The sequence below is a fragment of the Neoarius graeffei genome, chromosome 4 (genome assembly GCF_027579695.1).
Source record: "Neoarius graeffei isolate fNeoGra1 chromosome 4, fNeoGra1.pri, whole genome shotgun sequence".
Taxonomy (NCBI): Eukaryota; Metazoa; Chordata; class Actinopteri; order Siluriformes; family Ariidae; genus Neoarius; species Neoarius graeffei.
Genome location: NC_083572.1, coordinates 65,005,048 through 65,024,143, shown reverse-complemented (window position 1 = coordinate 65,024,143; position 19,096 = coordinate 65,005,048). Strand labels below are relative to the sequence as shown.

Below are 19,096 nucleotides of genomic sequence, written 5' to 3'. Positions count from 1 at the left end.
GATGACTCATTAATTTCCCAAATCCGGGCCAATCCGTCCCCAAAATTATCGAGTGGGTGAGGCGAGGATTAACCGCCGCCTTTACTATAAATTTTTCCCCTCGAAAAAGAATGTGGACTGACACTAAAGGGTAGTTGTGAACATCCCCGTGCACACACAACACCTTCACCAATTGTGCTCCCCCCAATGCCTCGTCTTGCACCAGGCTTTCGTGGATTGAGGTCTGATTACAACCAGAATCCACCAATGCCTGATACTGTATGTATCCCCTTGGACACTCACCGGTATGCGATATGCTCCAGCCCAATCGAGGGCGGCTCCTGGCGCGTCGGGGATCCGAACCACCGCACCCACCTCCATTACCGAGCACTGCTGTTGGAGGTGGCCCGGCTCCCCGCAGCGCCAGCAAACCGGCCCGGGCTTCCTCTCCACACTGGTGCTCTGGGGCTAACTCACCTGAGGGGAGAGAGAGACAGACACAGAAGGGAGAAACGGGAGGGCACCGCAGGTGCTGCGGGCCGGCTGGGGTGGCGCCGGCCCCCGCCTCCGCGTTGGGGGAACGGGGCGAGGATGAGACACAGGAGGAGAGGGAGAGAGAGAGAGAGAGGAGAGGAGAGAAGAGCTTGTCTGCTGTCCTGCCGTCGGGACAGCCGCCAAATGGTCCTCCACCAGCTCGATTGCCTGATCCAGCGATGCCAGGCGGTGGCACTGGACCCACTCTGTGGTTCCGGCTGGTAAGCGCACGATGAACTGCTCCAGTACCACCTGGTCGATGATTCCCTCGGCGTCGCGGTTGTCGGCCCTCAACCACCGCCAGCAGGCGTCCCGGAGTTGCTGGCCAAACGCGAACAGCCGGCCGACTTCCTTCAAGCGCAAAGCGCAGAAGTGCTGCTGTTGTTGCTCGGGGGTGCACCCCACATGCTGGAGGACGGCCCGGTGAAGGTCCACGTAGGCCAGCCAGCGGTCGGCGGGGAGCTGTAGCGTGGCCAGCTGCGCCTCTCCCGTTAGCAGGGGGAGGAGGCGCGCCGTGCGCTGTTCCACCGGCCACCCCAAGGTCTCTGCTACCTGCTCAAAGAGCGTGAGGAAGGCCTCAGGGTCGTCCTGTGGGCCCATCTTCGTTAGGGTGAGGGGGGAAGGGCCCGTGGCGGTGGAGTTGGTGGACCCCGCCGACGCGAGGAGGTGCCGGAACGCCTGTCAATCTTCCTGCTGAGTCAACACTAGGGCCTCGAACCGCTGTTCCTGCTCCTTCCGGAGGGCGACTAGCGCCTGGTGTAGGGTGAGCAGATTTCCCTAGTCTGAAACCGGGACACTTTTGCGCGCTACCATGCTCGTGCTCGCACACCTTTTTTTTACGTAAACGTGACACTCAGAGAGGTGCTCTTATCATTTTGTTGAAGCTCACATTTATCAACATCTCACATGAAATAAAACAAACAGGCATTTTGTTATCTAGTAGCATAGTGGTATACAGATCAGTTAAATTATGGTCAGACAACAGATTTTGTAATGGCTGAGAATAGGCCAGGCTATGTCCATAGGCCAAATTTAAACTGATTTATTTCACCTGTTTGTGAGAACACCAAGAAGAATGCATATGCACATGTAGGCTATATCTCTAAAATTGTATGCACTATAGCATGAACTTAAAAAGTAGATATGTGACCTCAACATAGCCTAGGTCAGAATCAACCTTACTAACCATTCCCCACAACTGAATGAATAAAGCAAGAAGATGTGTACAAAAGTGAACACTTTAATGGAAGGTGCAACAAGCTGTTCAATATGGCCAAACTGTCAGAATGGTATGTTAAACAGAAACAAAAAAGAGACAAGTGATTTGAGAATATATACTATGGAAGCCGAGAGAGGCCCTTAATATAATCCTTTTTTTTATTCACCTTGTTATCCCGAGATAACGACATAATTAATTCAGGATCTCGAGAAAACAACACAACTAATTCGAGATCTCGAGAAAACAAAACCGTTATTCCGAGATCTCGAGAAAACAAAACAATTATTCCGTGATCTCGAGTAAACAGCTGAGGAATGGTTCATTCAGGTGCGCCAAGAGACTTATGATATGCGACTTTGGGGCTATTTCTCATTCTGTATAGACGCAACTTTGGTCATTAGAATGTCTGGAATAATCGATCACCTAATAAGGCAATATTTTGATCAGGGGTTGACACAGGGAGAGATTGCATTAAGTCTTTTAATAAGGGATCATTTCAAAATTAGTCCGCGGCATCTCCGCAGAAGACTGGCCCGGCTTCGTCTCTACCGACGGAGATACAGTGATCCAGCTGAGATCACGGAATAATTGTTTTGTTTTCTCGAGATCTCGAAATAACAGTTTTATTTTCTCGAGATCTCGAATTAGTTGTGTTGTTTCCTCGAGATCCTGAATTAATTATGTCGTTATCTCGGGATAACAAGGTGAATAAAAAAAGATTATATGAAGGGCCTCTCTCAGCAATAAAGGAGGAGAGGGGCGACAGCCCGAGAAAAGCCCCCACAGGATCGCACAGCATTTGCAACATAGGCTACCCAACTCAGTACAAGAACAAAACACTTACAGTGTGTGCAGTAGGCTTTGTGCGCATTGTTCTGCACCTCTCGGAGGAAGGGGTAGGTGCCCTGTAAATCTTTGGAAAAGGTACATTTTCTTTTCGGCAAAATTGCTGCAGCATTACTGCCGCTAGCTGCTAGACAAAGAACATTCGCGCCAGTTAATGTTTATTTTATTGTTGCATGGCAACCCGTTCTGTTGTCTGGAATAATGTGGCTAAATAAACACCCATGCCACAGGACCAGGGGGCAGTAACCAGGAAAGTTTGCGATTCCTGTCAATTCATCAAAATAGTAAATGCAGACATTTCTCCGCTAATGATTCCCATGCTGCTCAGTCGCAAACGTCGCGAGTGGTGAAAACCGGGACATATCCGTGTCCCGACAGGCTTTTGTCGGGACTCGGGACACACAACCTCAAATCGGGACTGTCCCGGTAAAACCGGGATGTCTGGTCACCCTAGCCTGGTGCTGGCTTTGCTGGGCCGTGGCGAGGACATGGACCAGGTCGGCGAAAGGGGAGGACTCCATGGGGCTGTTCTGCTTCTGCGCTCCAAGCTCCCGGGTTTCGGTACCACTGTGGCAGTTCTTATGAATGGGCGGAGCACAGAAGATGGCAGGACAGAGCTCACGTTGGTAAACCTTTTTATTTTTAACACTTTTCAGTGGACTCTCGTTAACTAACTAACAAACACACACACACACCCAGCGTCTGGTTCAGGGGAGAGCTCCCTCTGCTCTCACTCTCTCTCCTTAAATAGGGCGCGATCACTGGGGAAGACACACAAACACATTAATTAACATCAGGTGCAGTGATTCTGCCACTTACCTTCCCTGACTCCGCCCTCCGGTCACAGACCGACGCTTGACCAGGCCCCCGCTGCCACAGTTACCTTAAGTGATCATAAGATCATTTTACTTTTACATGATAAAAGTCCTTATAAAATATCCTTATAAAAACTCCATAATGTGCAGTATTATTGGTAAACAATGGAGAGAATACAGTTGGAAGTAGTTTGATTTGCTCTTTTAAGGACAGAGAGGTTTCTGGGATGCTGAGAAAAATGGCTGGAAGTTTCTTGAAAATTATAGCAGCATTTCATGATACAATAAAGTATGTTTCCAAAGGCATTAAAACAGACATGTAAAATACACATGTAAAATTCAAACACCAATACCATACTGTAGCATTTTCTTTTACCTGTTGACACTGCCTGAAGTTTAATCTACTTATCTGATCTTCATTCATTGTATAGAAATGTACAATTCTAGGCAAAATTCTTGGTGAATTAGTTTGTACCTTACACGTGGGTGTCACGGTGGCAGTGTTACTGTCTCACACCGCAGGGTCCCCAGTTTGATGGGGTTACTGTCTGTGTGGATCCACAGTGCATGTTCACTTCACTGAGGAACATTTCAAGAACACTGAAATCAAACTTCAGTGTTCCTGGTAACTACAACCCTGACCAGGGTAAAGTAGTTACTGAAAATGAATGAATGAATACCTCAGACCTGTGTAATTTAGGTTACTTGTGTAATGTAACTTGAATGTACTGTATATGATGTTTGCTATTTTCCAACATTACCTGAGTCGCTTGTCTGGCTGCCAGCAAGGCTCTAAAACATTAGCTTTAAAACAGTTTATTGCCCTCTCATTTGTGTGTACCTGCTGGGATTTTTCCCACAAAATCTGATATTTTTTTATTAGTAAAAATACAAAGAAAATACTACTTATCAAGACCCAGAAATTATACATTAAAAAAACTACAGAATTAATATTCCAAAAATATCTGTAATAAATATGGAGGAAAAAGCCTATTCTACCATTCTCAGCCATGTAGTGTGTTATTAGGGTTGGGGGGAAAAGATCGCTCTCACTTTTTACAAAGATTTTATCATATGAACACATATAGGAAAAAGGTCACTTCAAACACCAGTGTCCAGGCCTCTTGATCATTCTGGAAGAATCCTGATTTTCCACTCCTTCCCCAATATTTTTTTATTTTCCCATATTTTCATAGTTTTGTCATGATTTGTTCGTCTTTCAGCTGTTCCTGTCAGGGGTCGCCACTGCAGATCTGTTCTGCATATTTGATTTGGCATAGGTTTTACACTGGATGCTCTTCCTGATACAACCTTCCCCAATCTATCCAAGCTTGGGACCAGTACTAAGTATGCACTGGCTTGTGCAACCCCAGTGGCTGGGTATTTTACCTAATCTGCATGTCTTTGACCTGTGGGGGAAACCGGAGCACCTGGAGGAAACCTACGCAGACACAGGGAGAACATGCAAACTCCATACAGAAAGGTGCCTGTTGGCTGTGAGGCTCGAACCCAGAACCTTCTTGCTGTGCTAACCACTGCACCACTATTACTTCAGAGCCACTGTACTCCATAACCACTGTTACTTCAGAAAATTCAAAAATTAATAAATGGAAAACCACTTTACATTTCATGTCATACCATTAGAATGTCTCTTTGTTTGATCAAGGTTTATTTTCGTATTTTTGTCCCTTAGAGCCATGTGATGCCCCAAGAACAGAGCTTTCCTTTCTGAGAGGCTTTAATTGCTTGGGCTTGGACAATCTCCCTGCTTCTGAGGTCGCAAGATTGACAAGTGTATCTCTGCTGTAAATCACATGGCCAACCAAATTAAGGTCATTTGATTTTTGTTAAGTCTACATATTAATCCACACTGTAATGTTGATATCTAAATGGATGCATTAATGGCTTGAGAAACAAGATATATAGTTGCATGTGGTATAAGGAGAATTAAATTCACTCCCGTGAAGCTGATCCACAAGGTTGTTGGTGGATCATTTTCCACACAAATATTTTCCACCACTATGCAGCATATGTGTTTTGAGCCAAGCAGGATTTGAAGGATTTAAATGCCCATAAGCCTCATCAACAGTTATGATGGAAAGAGTTGCAGGAACGCAAGAATACATACAAACACACACCACATGTTCCCACGTCTGCAGGTAGCCCAGGAGAACATATTTACACTTTGTCATGGATCAGTGTATGGACATCAAGAATGTATAAAATTAATTTTCATTTCACCATAGCAATGCTGGCATGCAATGAATTACTGTTTTGAACTCACAGTGATTTTTATGAATGTTTTGAGAACAATCCCTTAGGATGCCATACACATACATTTCTCTTGATCATCAATAGTAATGTTTAAAATAAAGGATATTAACTCTATATAACTATGAATCCTGACTAAAACCAGAAAGTATAACTATATTTCCTCTATTTTAGAAGCATTATGTGAATTATAAAATATGGCGGCGGCACGGTGGTGTAGTGGTTAGCGCTGTCGCCTCACAGCAAGAAGGTCCGGGTTCAAGCTCCGTGGCCGGCGAGGGCCTTTCTGTGTGGAGTTTGCATGTTCTCCCCGTGTCCGCGTGGGTTTCCTCCGGGTGCTCCGGTTTCCCCCACAGTCCAAAGACATGCAGGTTAGGTTAACTGGTGACTCTAAATTGACCGTAGGTGTGAGTGTGAATGGTTGTCTGTGTCTGTGTGTCAGCCCTGTGATGACCTGGCGACTTGTCCAGGGTGTACCCCGCCTTTTGCCCGTAGTCAGCTGGGATAGGCTCCAGCTTGCCTGCGACCCTGTAGAACAGGATAAAGCAGCTAGAGATAATGAGATGAGATAAAATATGGCACCTTAATTATAAAAGACTAAAGGATTTCACAGCACCTAATGATCCTTTTTGTTTACTATAATCTTGCAGAGATCAAAAGGTGCAGCTTCTTTATCAGTCCCTAGAATAATGAAGACTATAGTAAGCAAATTAACTTGTTCCTACAAAGCCTCCCAGGTATGAAATAGCCTTCATGTTAGTATTCACGACTTAGGCACAATCTCAATACTTAGACAACTTATTTAATGAGGCATTCTTCTAAGCTACTCAGACAAAGATGCAAAACTGAGAGTTCATGGACATGGACATTTATTGTAACTGTCAACATGTTGGTGCTGTCACCCACGTTCTCTCACATGATCACTCCTGTTTGTTGACAGTTGAGTGACAGGATGCTTTCTGTCAGCTCTGGACCTGCCATAATTCCTGTTTGCACTGTGATTACTATATACACCATTTTAAAGGTTCACTCTCACTGATGCTGGTGAAAAAGGAGTGTTTCCTCTCACCCTCCTGATACTCTCCTTTTGTTTCATTCGGGTTGTAACCAGGGTTTCTATAAAACTGCTTTGTTGCAGTGTTTAATCTGCAACACAAAATGCAACTGAAGCTGCATTGAATTAAACAGCCTTGAATTCTGAGGATGTAGAAATGTTTCCATTTCTGCTACAGGCCTCTTATCTTTGTTAAAACTGTTAAAATTATGCAACACTTTTTAGTTCACATGGTGTACATATGTAATCTTTAGATAAGAATACAGAAGCTAATAGGATCTGGCTAATAAGCAACCTGCTGCCTTCCTGACCAAAGTCTGTTTTACAGAAGATGTCCACTCTGACGCCACACTGGCAATGTTCCCATGCCAAACAAGATCTCTATTTATATGAATTAAGGCATACAGGATATGTTTAGTATATGAGCACTCGGCCTTAATATTTACAAAAACCAAAGGGCACAAGATTAAAATGTTACATTTGTCATAAATTACAACTTTTGATAATGAAGCATTAAAAACGTATTTCTTTATCCAGCATTGTTAGCAGTACAGACAGTAATAGTTGTTTAAAGTTATGGCTAAAGTTAAAGTTATGAATACATATTACATTATTTGGTTAATAAAAATTCTGTTCTACTGCTTGTTAAAGTCGTAACGAGGAGAAAATGAAGCTTGTGTGATTCTTTCTTCTCATGTGAAATATATGTACAGTACCCAAGGTGCCCATCAGTATTTTAGATGAAACGAACTTGCCAGAAAAGATCATTTAAAGGAGGGTGAGTTATGAGATTATCACCTCAGAACTATAGCTTTAAAAGTGGAGTAATGCGTACTTAAGCACCAAAATGGTTCAGAGTAAGTTTACTTTCAGCATTACCTTCCTTAAATTATAGTGAGAACATTTAAAGTGCTTGTTGCTCATGTAATTGTTTTGCTGCTTCCTAGTTACTTGATGCATGGTAATGCCTTTACAAACAAACAGTACATAGAGTTCATGGCCAGTACTGCTTTCAACTACAAACATTTACAGACACTTAGCTGTCAGTGATAAGGACTAGGTCAGTAGCACGTGGTTCATTCAAAAAAAAAAAAACAGGACTTATCGTTGACAAAGAGACAAAGATTGCACCATGTATGTAAATCTCAGACTAAAAAAAATCTGCCTCAAGGGCACAGTTTAATATTTCTCTTACAGTCATCCAGAATTTCAAAAGAAAAACCAATCCTTGAGGAGCACATAAAAAAATCATCCTCATCAATTAGTAATGTCCTACAAGATGTCCTTAATGAACATTGTGTGAAACAACTGATTCATAAACCTGATGCATTTTCGGAGCCATATGATAGGCTTTTTTATCAGTCTTTCCCATGAATCTATCATTTTCATTATTCATCACAGAGTGACTCCATACAGATCCACTGTCAGGCCTGTCACTAGTCTACAGGTAACTGCACATCATCCTTACAGCTGAGATGTATAGGTTACTTTAAAGCCCTTACCACCACCCCTGCCCCCTTATATTACTCTGCCTGACTTTCTTTACTGGGTATGTTTTAAAAACCTCCTACTGACCACATATTGATTCCAGAATGCATATTCGTTCACTGGAATTCTTTAAAAACTCTATTTAATGTTTTGGCATAGTTCTTTGTCAGCGCATAATTAAAACAAACAAACAAACAAACAAACAAACAAACAAACAAAACCCACAGGCCAATATAAGTCATGCCGTATTTTGAGTCTTGGAGCTGCCTGTCAGAAACACATGGAATTTTTTCTTTCTTTCTTTCTTTCTTTCTTTATTTATTTATTTTCATAATGTATGCTTTAACTTGCTCTTCTGCATTTAAAATGATTGTGGGCTCCAGTGGGAATTTGACATCTGCAATGCTGTATGCATGGACTCCCCCCACCACCACCACCACACACACACACACAAATATACTGACCACATAATTGTCCTTAACACAATACTGTCTGAGTGACACACACAGACATACGGAAATACATGCTGATTTATTAACAACTCTCACTTGAGCAACACTTTCCTATTACTCAAACGATTGCTTAATTCAGCTGCTTTTTTGCTCAGTACTGTCTAACACTGTTGCTTTCAGCATAGTCATGGAGGCTTTTCTATCTTTTCTGTCATCTTTAACTGGAGAACTTGACTGCACAAAATCCTTCAAAATAAAATTTCTTGGCAGTGACTAGGAAGTATATTATAATACTTTGCTGAAAACTCATTTTGGGAAGACCCTGTCTGACATAAGACATCTGTCATGGAAACTCCATCTGTCCAGCCAAATGATGGTGCTGATAGTGCTCAGCCAAATGCCTTCAGCAATATAAGTGAATATATTGAGCCGAAAATCATAGTGTTTTAAGATTTCCCCTGTAATAAAGAACAGAAATCTTCTTCTTAGGAAGTTTGGGCTTTGTCTAGCAGAAAAATTTCTCTGTAATGCAATGATTTGGGGTCTACTGAATGAAAAGGTTTCTGCGACTAATCACAGTGTACTCTAATCCAAGATTTGTTTTACAATACACCATACAGTATAGCTATATTTGCTTAACTGGAACTGTAATGAAAAACTAAACAGGAGTACTTAATAAGGAATAAATTCAAAAGTCAGCTAAAGATTAGACATTCACTATTGTCCTATTCAGTACCTATACTGCTACTATAAGACTATTTTATTATATGGAATGACATTTAAACAACCTTCCAAGAAAAAAAAAAACTTAGAATTATTTGTTTTAAAAAAGGGTGGAGTAACAATGATGATTACAAGAAGAAATTAAAGAGTGGAAAATTGTCAGCTGGACAATTGAAAGTTATTTACAATGTCCGGTACTACAGATATTATCTTGGGGTTAATGTTTCACTCTGATATTATTTCACACTGAAACATATATTCTTTGAAATCAAGTACAGCACAGAAATGTATTTATTATGAATATAATATAGGGAGATAAGTGACAAGAATTCATCAGTGCCAGAAAATTCATTTCAATTAATCTATTTATATTGAGGTTTTTTTTTTTTTACATTTAGACACATATGCACCTGCAAATGCACAGCACAATATTTCACAGAGATAAATACAGAATAAAAATATACACAAGCACACCTGTGCAAGTCTATCTGATAATCAGATTATCCTGCACGACCACTCACAGCTGAACAGAAATAAATTTCCAACATCTGAATGTCAGGTTAACAGTCACTCTGCAAAACATAAAGCCTGAATGACACACACGTACAAACACCATGCATATGCACAAATTCCCACAAACTTGAATCAGAGAAGCATGGACAAAATTTAAAACATTGTACAACTGACTGTGATACGAATGCAATTCCTGTGAGTTTGTAGATGCTGAAATAGTCTCTACGGTAAATTATTTCAAATCTTTGAGGGACGTGGCCAGCCAATCTGAACAGCCTTATGCAATTTCAGCCATCTTGTTCTAATAAACCTAAGCAGATTTCTAATGATGGCCCCATGATGGGTTTGATGAAAGTTGTACAAGTTGTGTATTTATGTCATAACAGTCCATCTGGCATGTCAGAAACCAAAGATCAGCAATTTGGGGTAAATATTGCATAGTTCAATGTTTAAGTCTTGGCACTGGAAATGATTGTGTAGTGCAATGTTCTAGATGAGGAAACTCCTGACATATTTCCATACTGTATTGCCATGCAGTCTGAAAGAATTCCCCCAAAACATCTGTATATTACTTTTATAACCATGTATAACACTACATGGCCAAAAGTATATGGACACCTGACCATCACACCCATATGCGGTTCTTCCCCAAACTGTTGCCATAAAGTTGGAAGCACACAAATATATATGATGTCTTTATATGCTGTAGTTTTAAATTTCCCTTGACTGGAACTAAGGGCCCCAAGCCTGGTTCAGCACCCTGCATACGAAGCAAGGTCCATGAAGATGTGGTTTGCCAAGAATGATGTGGAAGAACTCGAGTGGTTTGCACAGAGCCCTGACCTCAACCTCAGTGAACACCTTTGGGATGAACTGGAACACTAACTTGCACCAGGCTTCCTCGCCCAACATCAGTGTCAGATCTCACTAATGCTCTAAATCTCCACAGCCACATTCCAAAAACTAGTGGAAATCCTTCTCCAATGAGTGAAGGTTATTATAGCAGAATTATAAGGGTGACTAAATCTGGAATGGGATGTTCAAAGAGCACATATGGATGTGGTGGTCAGGTGTCCACATACTTTTGGGCATATAGTGTTTATGTTAATATCTCATCTCATTATCTCTAGCTGCTTTATCCTGTTCTACAGGGTCGCAGGCAAGCTGGAGCCTATCCCAGCTGACTACGGGCGAAAGGCGGGGTACACCCTGAACAAGTCGCCAGGTCATCACAGGGCTGACACATAGACACAGACAACCATTCACACTCACATTCACACCTACGGTCAATTTAGAGTCACCAGTTAACCTAACCTGCATGTCTTTGGACTGTGGGGGAAACCGGAGCACCCGGAGGAAACCCACGCGGACACGGGGAGAACATGCAAACTCCACACAGAAAGGCCCTTGCTGGCCACGGGGCTCGAACCCGGACCTTCTTGCTGTGAGGCGACAGCACTAACCACTACACCACCGTGCCGCCCTTTATGTTAATATATAACATTAATATTAAAATTTCAGTAACAGTGCAAAGGAATTTAGAGACCGGTGAGACACAGTGGTCTCATTTAGGAGCGAATTAGCTAACCAATTCTTATCTCTAATACGGTCTAATTGCTGGGTTTCAGTCACATGACTTTTCTTAGCGGTTTTACCAGAAGTGAAATAGCTGGTGGTCTAAATGGCTGTTGTAGTGCAAACAACTAGCGATAACTTATCAGAGTATGCTCATAATCTAGAAGCCACTGCTCGCTTTAGATATATTCAGGAAATCGCTGTGTGCAATGAAATAGACCCCTACAGTCTGGGACAGAAGGATTTGTCATATGGTCTCGAAAACTACTCTTCAGTCGAGTTCCCTGACATCTCGAACTATCTGGTGTTGCAGACGTCCTTCTACACTGCAAAACAGATGAAAGCGTGGAAGAGTATGGAGGCTTACAACTTTTTTGTATATGGCTGGGTAAAGGACCTCGATATCAAGTCACTGCAGAATGAATCCTGTATTGTTTTTGCCTGTGTAAATATGTTTTTTTAAGCTTTTCATTCGCATCTTTACAACAAAGCAAGTTGAAGTGTAAACAAACATCAGTTCACTTGATTCTCACTTGTGTTGGCTCTTATCTCTCAGGTAAATCATTCACAAAGATCATCAGAAACCCCTTTAAAGACCTGGATCTTAGTTAAATAAGACGGAGAAGTGATCACGGCGCATTGTAACTGTATGGCTGGGTAAGAATTTTGTCGCGACCTTCATGCATATGGACTTTGTGAGGAGTGAAGAGTAAACAAAGAAACAGCTGGGGACTTTAGTGCTTCGTGACTAAAAAAAGTACTGTAAAATAACGACACATAGCAAGAAAAGTACATGGAAAACACTAAGGACATAGCTGAGAGGGATACACAAACCTTTCACCAAGTGATCACTGCAAACTCGAGCATGCTTCGACTCGGCTCCCTTCGATTTCAGTGAGTGGTTCAAAAGCCACCTTTCTCTACGTCATTTTGTGAAATCCTGTGTTTGTTCACCCTTTTTTTATTAGTTCACGGGGAACCCTGAAGAAACTTTTATCAGTTTCACAGTTTGATCGATTCGAACAACCTAAAACAACGCAAGTGCAAGGCATTTTTCATGCGAGCAATGCACCTTCTCCGTACAAACACTTTGTCACCTGAGCTTTGGTAGACCACCAGCTAAAGTTTTGAATAACTAATGAGGCGGATGTGACATCACATGAAACCCAGGCACAGGTTGAGAGCGCATTGTAATTTATTGTCAGGTGTAGCCAGTAATATTATTTTAGGTACTAAACTTCAGTTATTTGACATTTTGTTTTAATGTTTTTTTTTTATTATAATTTATTACTGGCTATCTGTGATTTTTAAGGGAAAGCTCAAAAGCGGCTTTTTTTCCCCTTCCTTTTGGATCCCAACATTTAAATAATCTTGGCTGCCATTGAGTGGTATCAGATATATTCCATTCAGCTAGCATGATATTAAACTCATCTTTGACTATACCATGAAAAAAAGCCAGCCGATATTATCATTATTTTTATATATACACATTCCTTTTGGGTGTTCAATGCATCTTTCGCTTTCAAAATTCTCTCAAAATCTTCTGTATTTCTTGAAGCAAACCTGGTGGCCATGTTTGTTTACAAATTGTCACAGTCGCTCGCTCGCTAGCGCAGAAGTTTTACGTCTTCGACATATGACGTCATGTCTTGACAACCATGCAATATCATAAACCATATTCAATGCTCGTTCTCCATTGGGTAGAGTGACGTAATACACATAGGATAAGCGATATGCTAACAATATTGCATACTATGAAACCAAATGAATGAAACGCGCTAGAAGGGAATAGAATACATGTTTCTATTGCATTGAAAAAGTGTCCTGTATGTATAATAATCTGCTTTATTGTTTTTATTTTAACTATTACTATTATTTAAGTTACATAATTGCTTATACTCTTGCTCATATTTTGCCCATTATTTCATTGAATTTTGACTCATGCTTTAAATTGTTTTCATTTTACTGTGCTACTCTTAAGTCACATTTAAATCACTTCGTAATTACATTCATGAAAGGTACTATGTACATTTTTTAAATCCAATACGGTGCCTCACACTGCACACATTCTAAATAATCATACTGTACATACAAATATCCAGACCTGCTCCTCCTGAATGGAAGATGTATTGCCCCTACAGGTAAAACCTCATACCAACCTCGTTTGCAAATGATTAAGGTTAACTATTTTACTTTTTACTTAACAAAGCAACAACATGTCTTCTCATTTCCTTATACACACAGCCCCCTACTCCTACACACGAAACAGTTTTCTATAAACACGCCATGTGTTCATGATAAGCTGTAAACAAGCCTTTTCTAGTTCACATATGAATTTGACTCTTTGCTTATGGCTAGTGATTAAGCAATTTTTACACACATTGGAAGCAGTGCATGTGATATAAGGAGGGAAAAGCAAATACATAGCGACACACGTTCTGAGAAATGTTGTGTACACTCTGATGTATAGTAATTTTTCTCTAACAGTTACAAAGGTCTCCAGCTCTTTATTGCTGTGGTCAGAGTGAGATGAGGTTGTTCGTGTTTAATGAAGGCTGATGGCTGTCATTTCTGCATGTTTAATGCCAGTGAATGTTTTTGCTCATATGAACGTACAGCCTCTGCTTAATTCCTATAGAGCTTTGAAAGCTTGCATGTTGTGTGTCTGTTCAATGCTTATGAAAGCTGTTAGAGAAGAAGCTGATTTCCCTGATTAATTAGACTATTTAACAATGAACACGGGTTGAAACTATCCATCCATCCATTATCTGTAGCCGCTTATCCTGTACAGGGTCGCAGGCAAGCTGGAGCCTATCCCAGCCGACTATGGGCAAGAGGCGGGTTACACCCTGGACAAGTCTCCAGGTCATCACAGGGCTGACACATACAGACAAACAACCATTCACACTCACACCTACGGTCAATTTAGAGTCACCAGTTAACCTAACCTGCATGTCTTTGGACTGTGGGGGAAACCGGAGCACCCGGAGGAAACCCACGCGGACACGGGGAGAACATGCAAACTCCACACAGAAAGGCCCTCGTTAGCCACGGGGCTCGAACCCAGGACTTTCTTGCTAAGAAGCGACAGTACTAACCACTACACCACCATGCCACTCTGGTTGAAACTACAAATTAATCTTTTGGTTTTAAAAACAAAATGCATATTGGAATTAAGCAGATGTCATCACTATCTTCATCATGCCTTATCATTGAACTGCTGTTTTTCCTTCTCAAGACCTTCAGAGTCAACAGATAGTTGAATAATTATCAAGATTGTGAAGAGCTAGAGCTAGAAATATCATAAACATTGCAGTGCAGCCTCCACAGTCTTTGGCTATATTTGAGGAAACAGAAATCTAGCAACTTGGACACTGATTTTAGATGTTTTAAAATGTATTTTTATACTTTACAATATAAACACAACCACAAAAACCATTTATCTACATTGAAATGTTTTATTTGTAAATGAATTCAGTGTACAAGAGGAAAAAATATATATATTTATATACTTATAGGTATGGAAACACTTATGTACACATTTAAGCTTACACTGAAAACCTTAACCACAAACAACAATTTCCGTTTGTTTAATTTGTTGCTCAGTCTTCCCACTACTAAAATCATACAGGTTTTATTTACATACATTCATAGGATGTGGCTAAAAACACCTGTGTTAACAAGTATTCATAAAATTCATTCTATGAATGAAAGGAATGCCATTATATATGTACAATGGGCCCCTTGATCAGAAAGATAACATGTGAAACAGATAAGGAAGTAAGTTTCCTCACATCCAGAAGTGCCCAAAAATAATAATAAACACTACATGAAACATGGTACCAATGCTACTGTGGTTTTGCTTACTTCAGCCACAAGCACCTCAGTATTTCCACACTACTTGCCCAACCTTCCTAACAAACTTGAACAAACCCAAACATGCTGATATGTAACCGTTACAGTATGTAAGCCTCAACCTGTACAAAACGATTTTATCTTGATCACTTTCGGTTTACTGAAAGTAACAGCTACAGTTTCATGTTCACACTCAAGTTTGTGTGAAGGTGGGGGGCGGGGGGGGGGGGGGGGGTAGACGTATTGTATATAGCACCAGCATTAGTAATGCAATGATCTGTACATAATCTAGTCAGTGCGTTTACATGCACATCCAAATCGAGCTGCTGTCGATAATCGAGCTAAGGGTCCCAGCAGGGGTGCCAGAGAAATCCAATCCTACATGCACACAAGGAAATCAAGCTATTGTGTGAGGTACATTGTGCACCCGAGCCACAGGTGGCGCTACACGCCCCATCGTGTTGGTACACTTCCGGTTGTCATCATGAAGAAGAGCTATTCAAGAGTATAAACAAAGTTATCAGTTCCGTGTTCGTTCGTTCTCCTTGTTCCTCCTGACCTCTTCTGCTGCTCACTACTACTACTGTTGTCATGCCGACCGAGGCTGTTGTGTTTCCCGCTTGTGATCTCGTCACTTCCGGAAGAGGCAGTGCTGAAGTAAGTAGCTCGACTACGTAGCTCGATAGGGTTTACATGCACTAAGTAGCTCGGCTACAATCGCATAATCTAGGTCGCGTAGCTCGATTACGAGAAATCCAGTTCGGTTCGATTTCAGCCAAGCTAAGGTGTTTCCATGGCATTTAGAACTTCGATTTCAGTCGAGCTACGGCAGAAATTCGATTTTCTCTATGTGCATGTAAACGCACTGAGTGACATGCTGGAGTTTTGGAGGCACATTCTGTGTCACAGGAAATAAAATAATGAAACAGGAAGCGAAGACACTTGGTTCCAAATGCTCCATATGCTTACAAATATCAGCTGAATCTTATTTAGTGTCATTGCTGCTGAGTGCTTACTCAGAGTATAAATAATTAATGCTCTTAGTTATTATTCTAATTGTCTGATTGCGTCACATTCTCTTGAAACTCATCATTTGTTCTGAAAAACACTGGACTGGGTTACAGTGTCCCCAACACCCAAGTCAAACCTGAGATAAGAGCTTTGTGGTTGACTAAGGCCAAAAAACACAGCAGAGCCATTGAGAGGCGACATTAATAAAAATACAAACACCTTATTACAAAACTGCTTGCCTTAGGAAAAAAAAAGAGAGCTTTACAACACTGATTGTAGGTGTACATATTAAACATGTACAATCGACACTGCTTTTTTTTTCTTTTTGATTTCTATTGTCATTCCGCACTCGTATAAAAATGGTGTGGTTTATGAAAGTGTCCCCGTAGCTTATTTAAATCGACTGATCCCCATTAGCACAGTCTGCATTAATGCCGGTCTGCTTTTCTTAATATTCCATCCAGAATGTAGCACCAAAGATGACAATACATTTTGCCTATGTTCTGCCACTGTGATTTAATTTAATACACTATACAGTAAATATGCTCAGAAATGATGCTTCTTATGCGTCCTTCAGTTTTCTCTCACCTATTCACATACGTCAAATGTGTTGTGATTTTGTGGTTCAACGAGTGCAGCCGGGATGGGATCAGGCAGCAGTGCGGACTGTCCGGCTGTTCCTGGGAAAGCGGTGGACTTTGATGTGTTTTGACAAGTGATCGCTGCGGGCAAACTTCTTCTCACACACAGGACACTGGTATGGCTTTACCCCAGAGTGCGACCGCCGGTGACGGGACAACTCATCTGAGCGGGAAAACCTGGGACACAAACATACACACAGAGTTCATATATGCAGGCAAAGCAATGACTTTGCAAACCACATCTGACATGATTTATCTAACCTTAATGAATGTCAGATATCTCCAAAAGAACATCTGCCTCCCATCTGCCAATTCTCAGCACAATAAATACTGTCAGTGTTGTGCTATTGCTATGACTGCAGCATATAAGTATTCTAATAGGCCTAGTAAGGAATCATCAGCATACATATTCAGCGAGTAAGCATGATCTCTGTTCATCAGCTGTGTTTGCCTAGAATCAGGTGTTTAGCGCTCAGATCCAAACAAGCTAAAGGTGCTGCAGTCTCAAGGTGTGTGATAAGACTATATAGTGTATACTTTACAGTTTATGGCAGGGTTGGGTTCCTTTGCTTTTATGTCATCACAATACACAACTACGGCAAATGACATGGCAAGCACAAACATGAACTACAGAACTACAAACACTAATGAACCACTTTCCTGCAGGATGAGTCATAATGATCATACGTAAAACAAGCCAAGAGAAGATTCCTATGTAAGTCTGCTACTATCACTGATACTACCAAAAACCAAAAGACATGTCATAACCATCCAGATTATTACAGTTACTAATTTTATACATATTTTGTATATTACTTTCCTCCAGCCTGCCCTTAACATTCCCTTTAATTTTTACTTCAAAGACTAGGCCTTGTCTTGTAACGTGGCTTATAACGACTTGAGATTTGACTGGGACAAGAGCATTTTTCCAATATTGACAACATTACTCAAACTAGGCTACTATGGTCTATTACCATTTATGTACATTTTATGGCTAAAAAGATGTGACCACCTGACCATCACACCCATATGTGGTTTTTCCCCAAACTGTTACCACAAAGTTGGGAGCACACAATTGTACAGAATGCCTTTATATGCTGTACCATTACAATTTCCCTTCACTGGAACTAAAGGGCCCAAACCTTATGACAATGCTACTGTGTACAAAGCAAGGTCCATGAAGACATTGTTTGCCAAAGTTGGAGTGGAAGAACTTGAGCAGCCTGAATAGAGCCCTGACCTCAACCCCAGTGAACACCTTTGGGAAGAACTGGAACACTGACTTGCACCAGGCTTCCTCACCCAATATCAGTGTCTGGCCTCACTAATGCTCTAAATCTCCACACGCATGCTCCAAAATCTAGTGGAAATCCTTCTCAGACAACTGAAGGTTATTACAGCAGCAAATGGGGACCAAATCTGGAATGGGATGTTCAAAAACCTGAAGAACAGCTTGGAGATTTTAAACTTGGATTTGAGAGTGAAATAGTCAACTTGGAACTGACTACAACTCTGCAAGCACGTCATTGAAAGAATTTTCTTGATATTCCAGTAAAAACCCCAAAACCACCAGGAGTCCATCCTACTGTGGGATTTGGGGCCAAGCCTCAGCTTTGGCTAGTATGAAGGCAGCACTTGAGGGAAAGTTACAGTTCAGTTCATCTCTCTGGAAAAACTCTTAGAGGCCAGTATTGAAGAGGAAGACAACACAACAACAGACCCAATTCCTTTCCAGAAATCCATTTGAAAAGCCAAATCATGAACCATGGAAATAAACTTTGATAAACTATTTTTAAGAGTGCAGATTGTTAATAGAAATTAAATCCCACACAGTTTAGTTTTTCTCTGCATAGTATTCATAATGAGATTCTGGTAAAGGAAGTCTTAAACCTAGTCCTCATCTTAAAGCAGCTAACAGCCTCTACTAGCAGCAAACTGTAAAGGCTCTTCTGAGAGCTCTGATTTTATAGTGTGGCCTTCTAAAAAATTCTTTCTTCGAAAGCAAAGAGGAATGTCCTGTTTTAGAACTTCTGTGGATGCCAAGAGGCCCTCTCGCTTGCTGTTATAGAAGCGTGTGTGTGTGTGTGAAAGAGTGCTTCATTACAGAGTAGAGGCAATTC

General features: G+C 41.2%; 1 protein-coding gene across 4 annotated transcripts in view; it reads right to left on the bottom strand.

Annotated features, from left to right (window-relative positions):
- Positions 1-2,552: 2,552 nt before the first annotated feature.
- Positions 2,553-19,096, bottom strand: part of LOC132885146 (Krueppel-like factor 15) — a 29,268-nt gene continuing 12,724 nt past the window's right edge. For 2 of the 4 annotated variants that reach the window (XM_060919488.1, XM_060919487.1), the window contains one exon: positions 14,959-17,153. In XM_060919488.1, coding sequence (XP_060775471.1) covers positions 16,985-17,153 — 169 coding nt within the window. In that variant the 3' untranslated portion in view covers positions 14,959-16,984. Of the gene's footprint in view, positions 3,462-14,958; positions 17,154-19,096 lie in introns of those variants that run through there. The other 2 variants (XM_060919489.1, XR_009654554.1) reach the window with 2 other exon arrangements.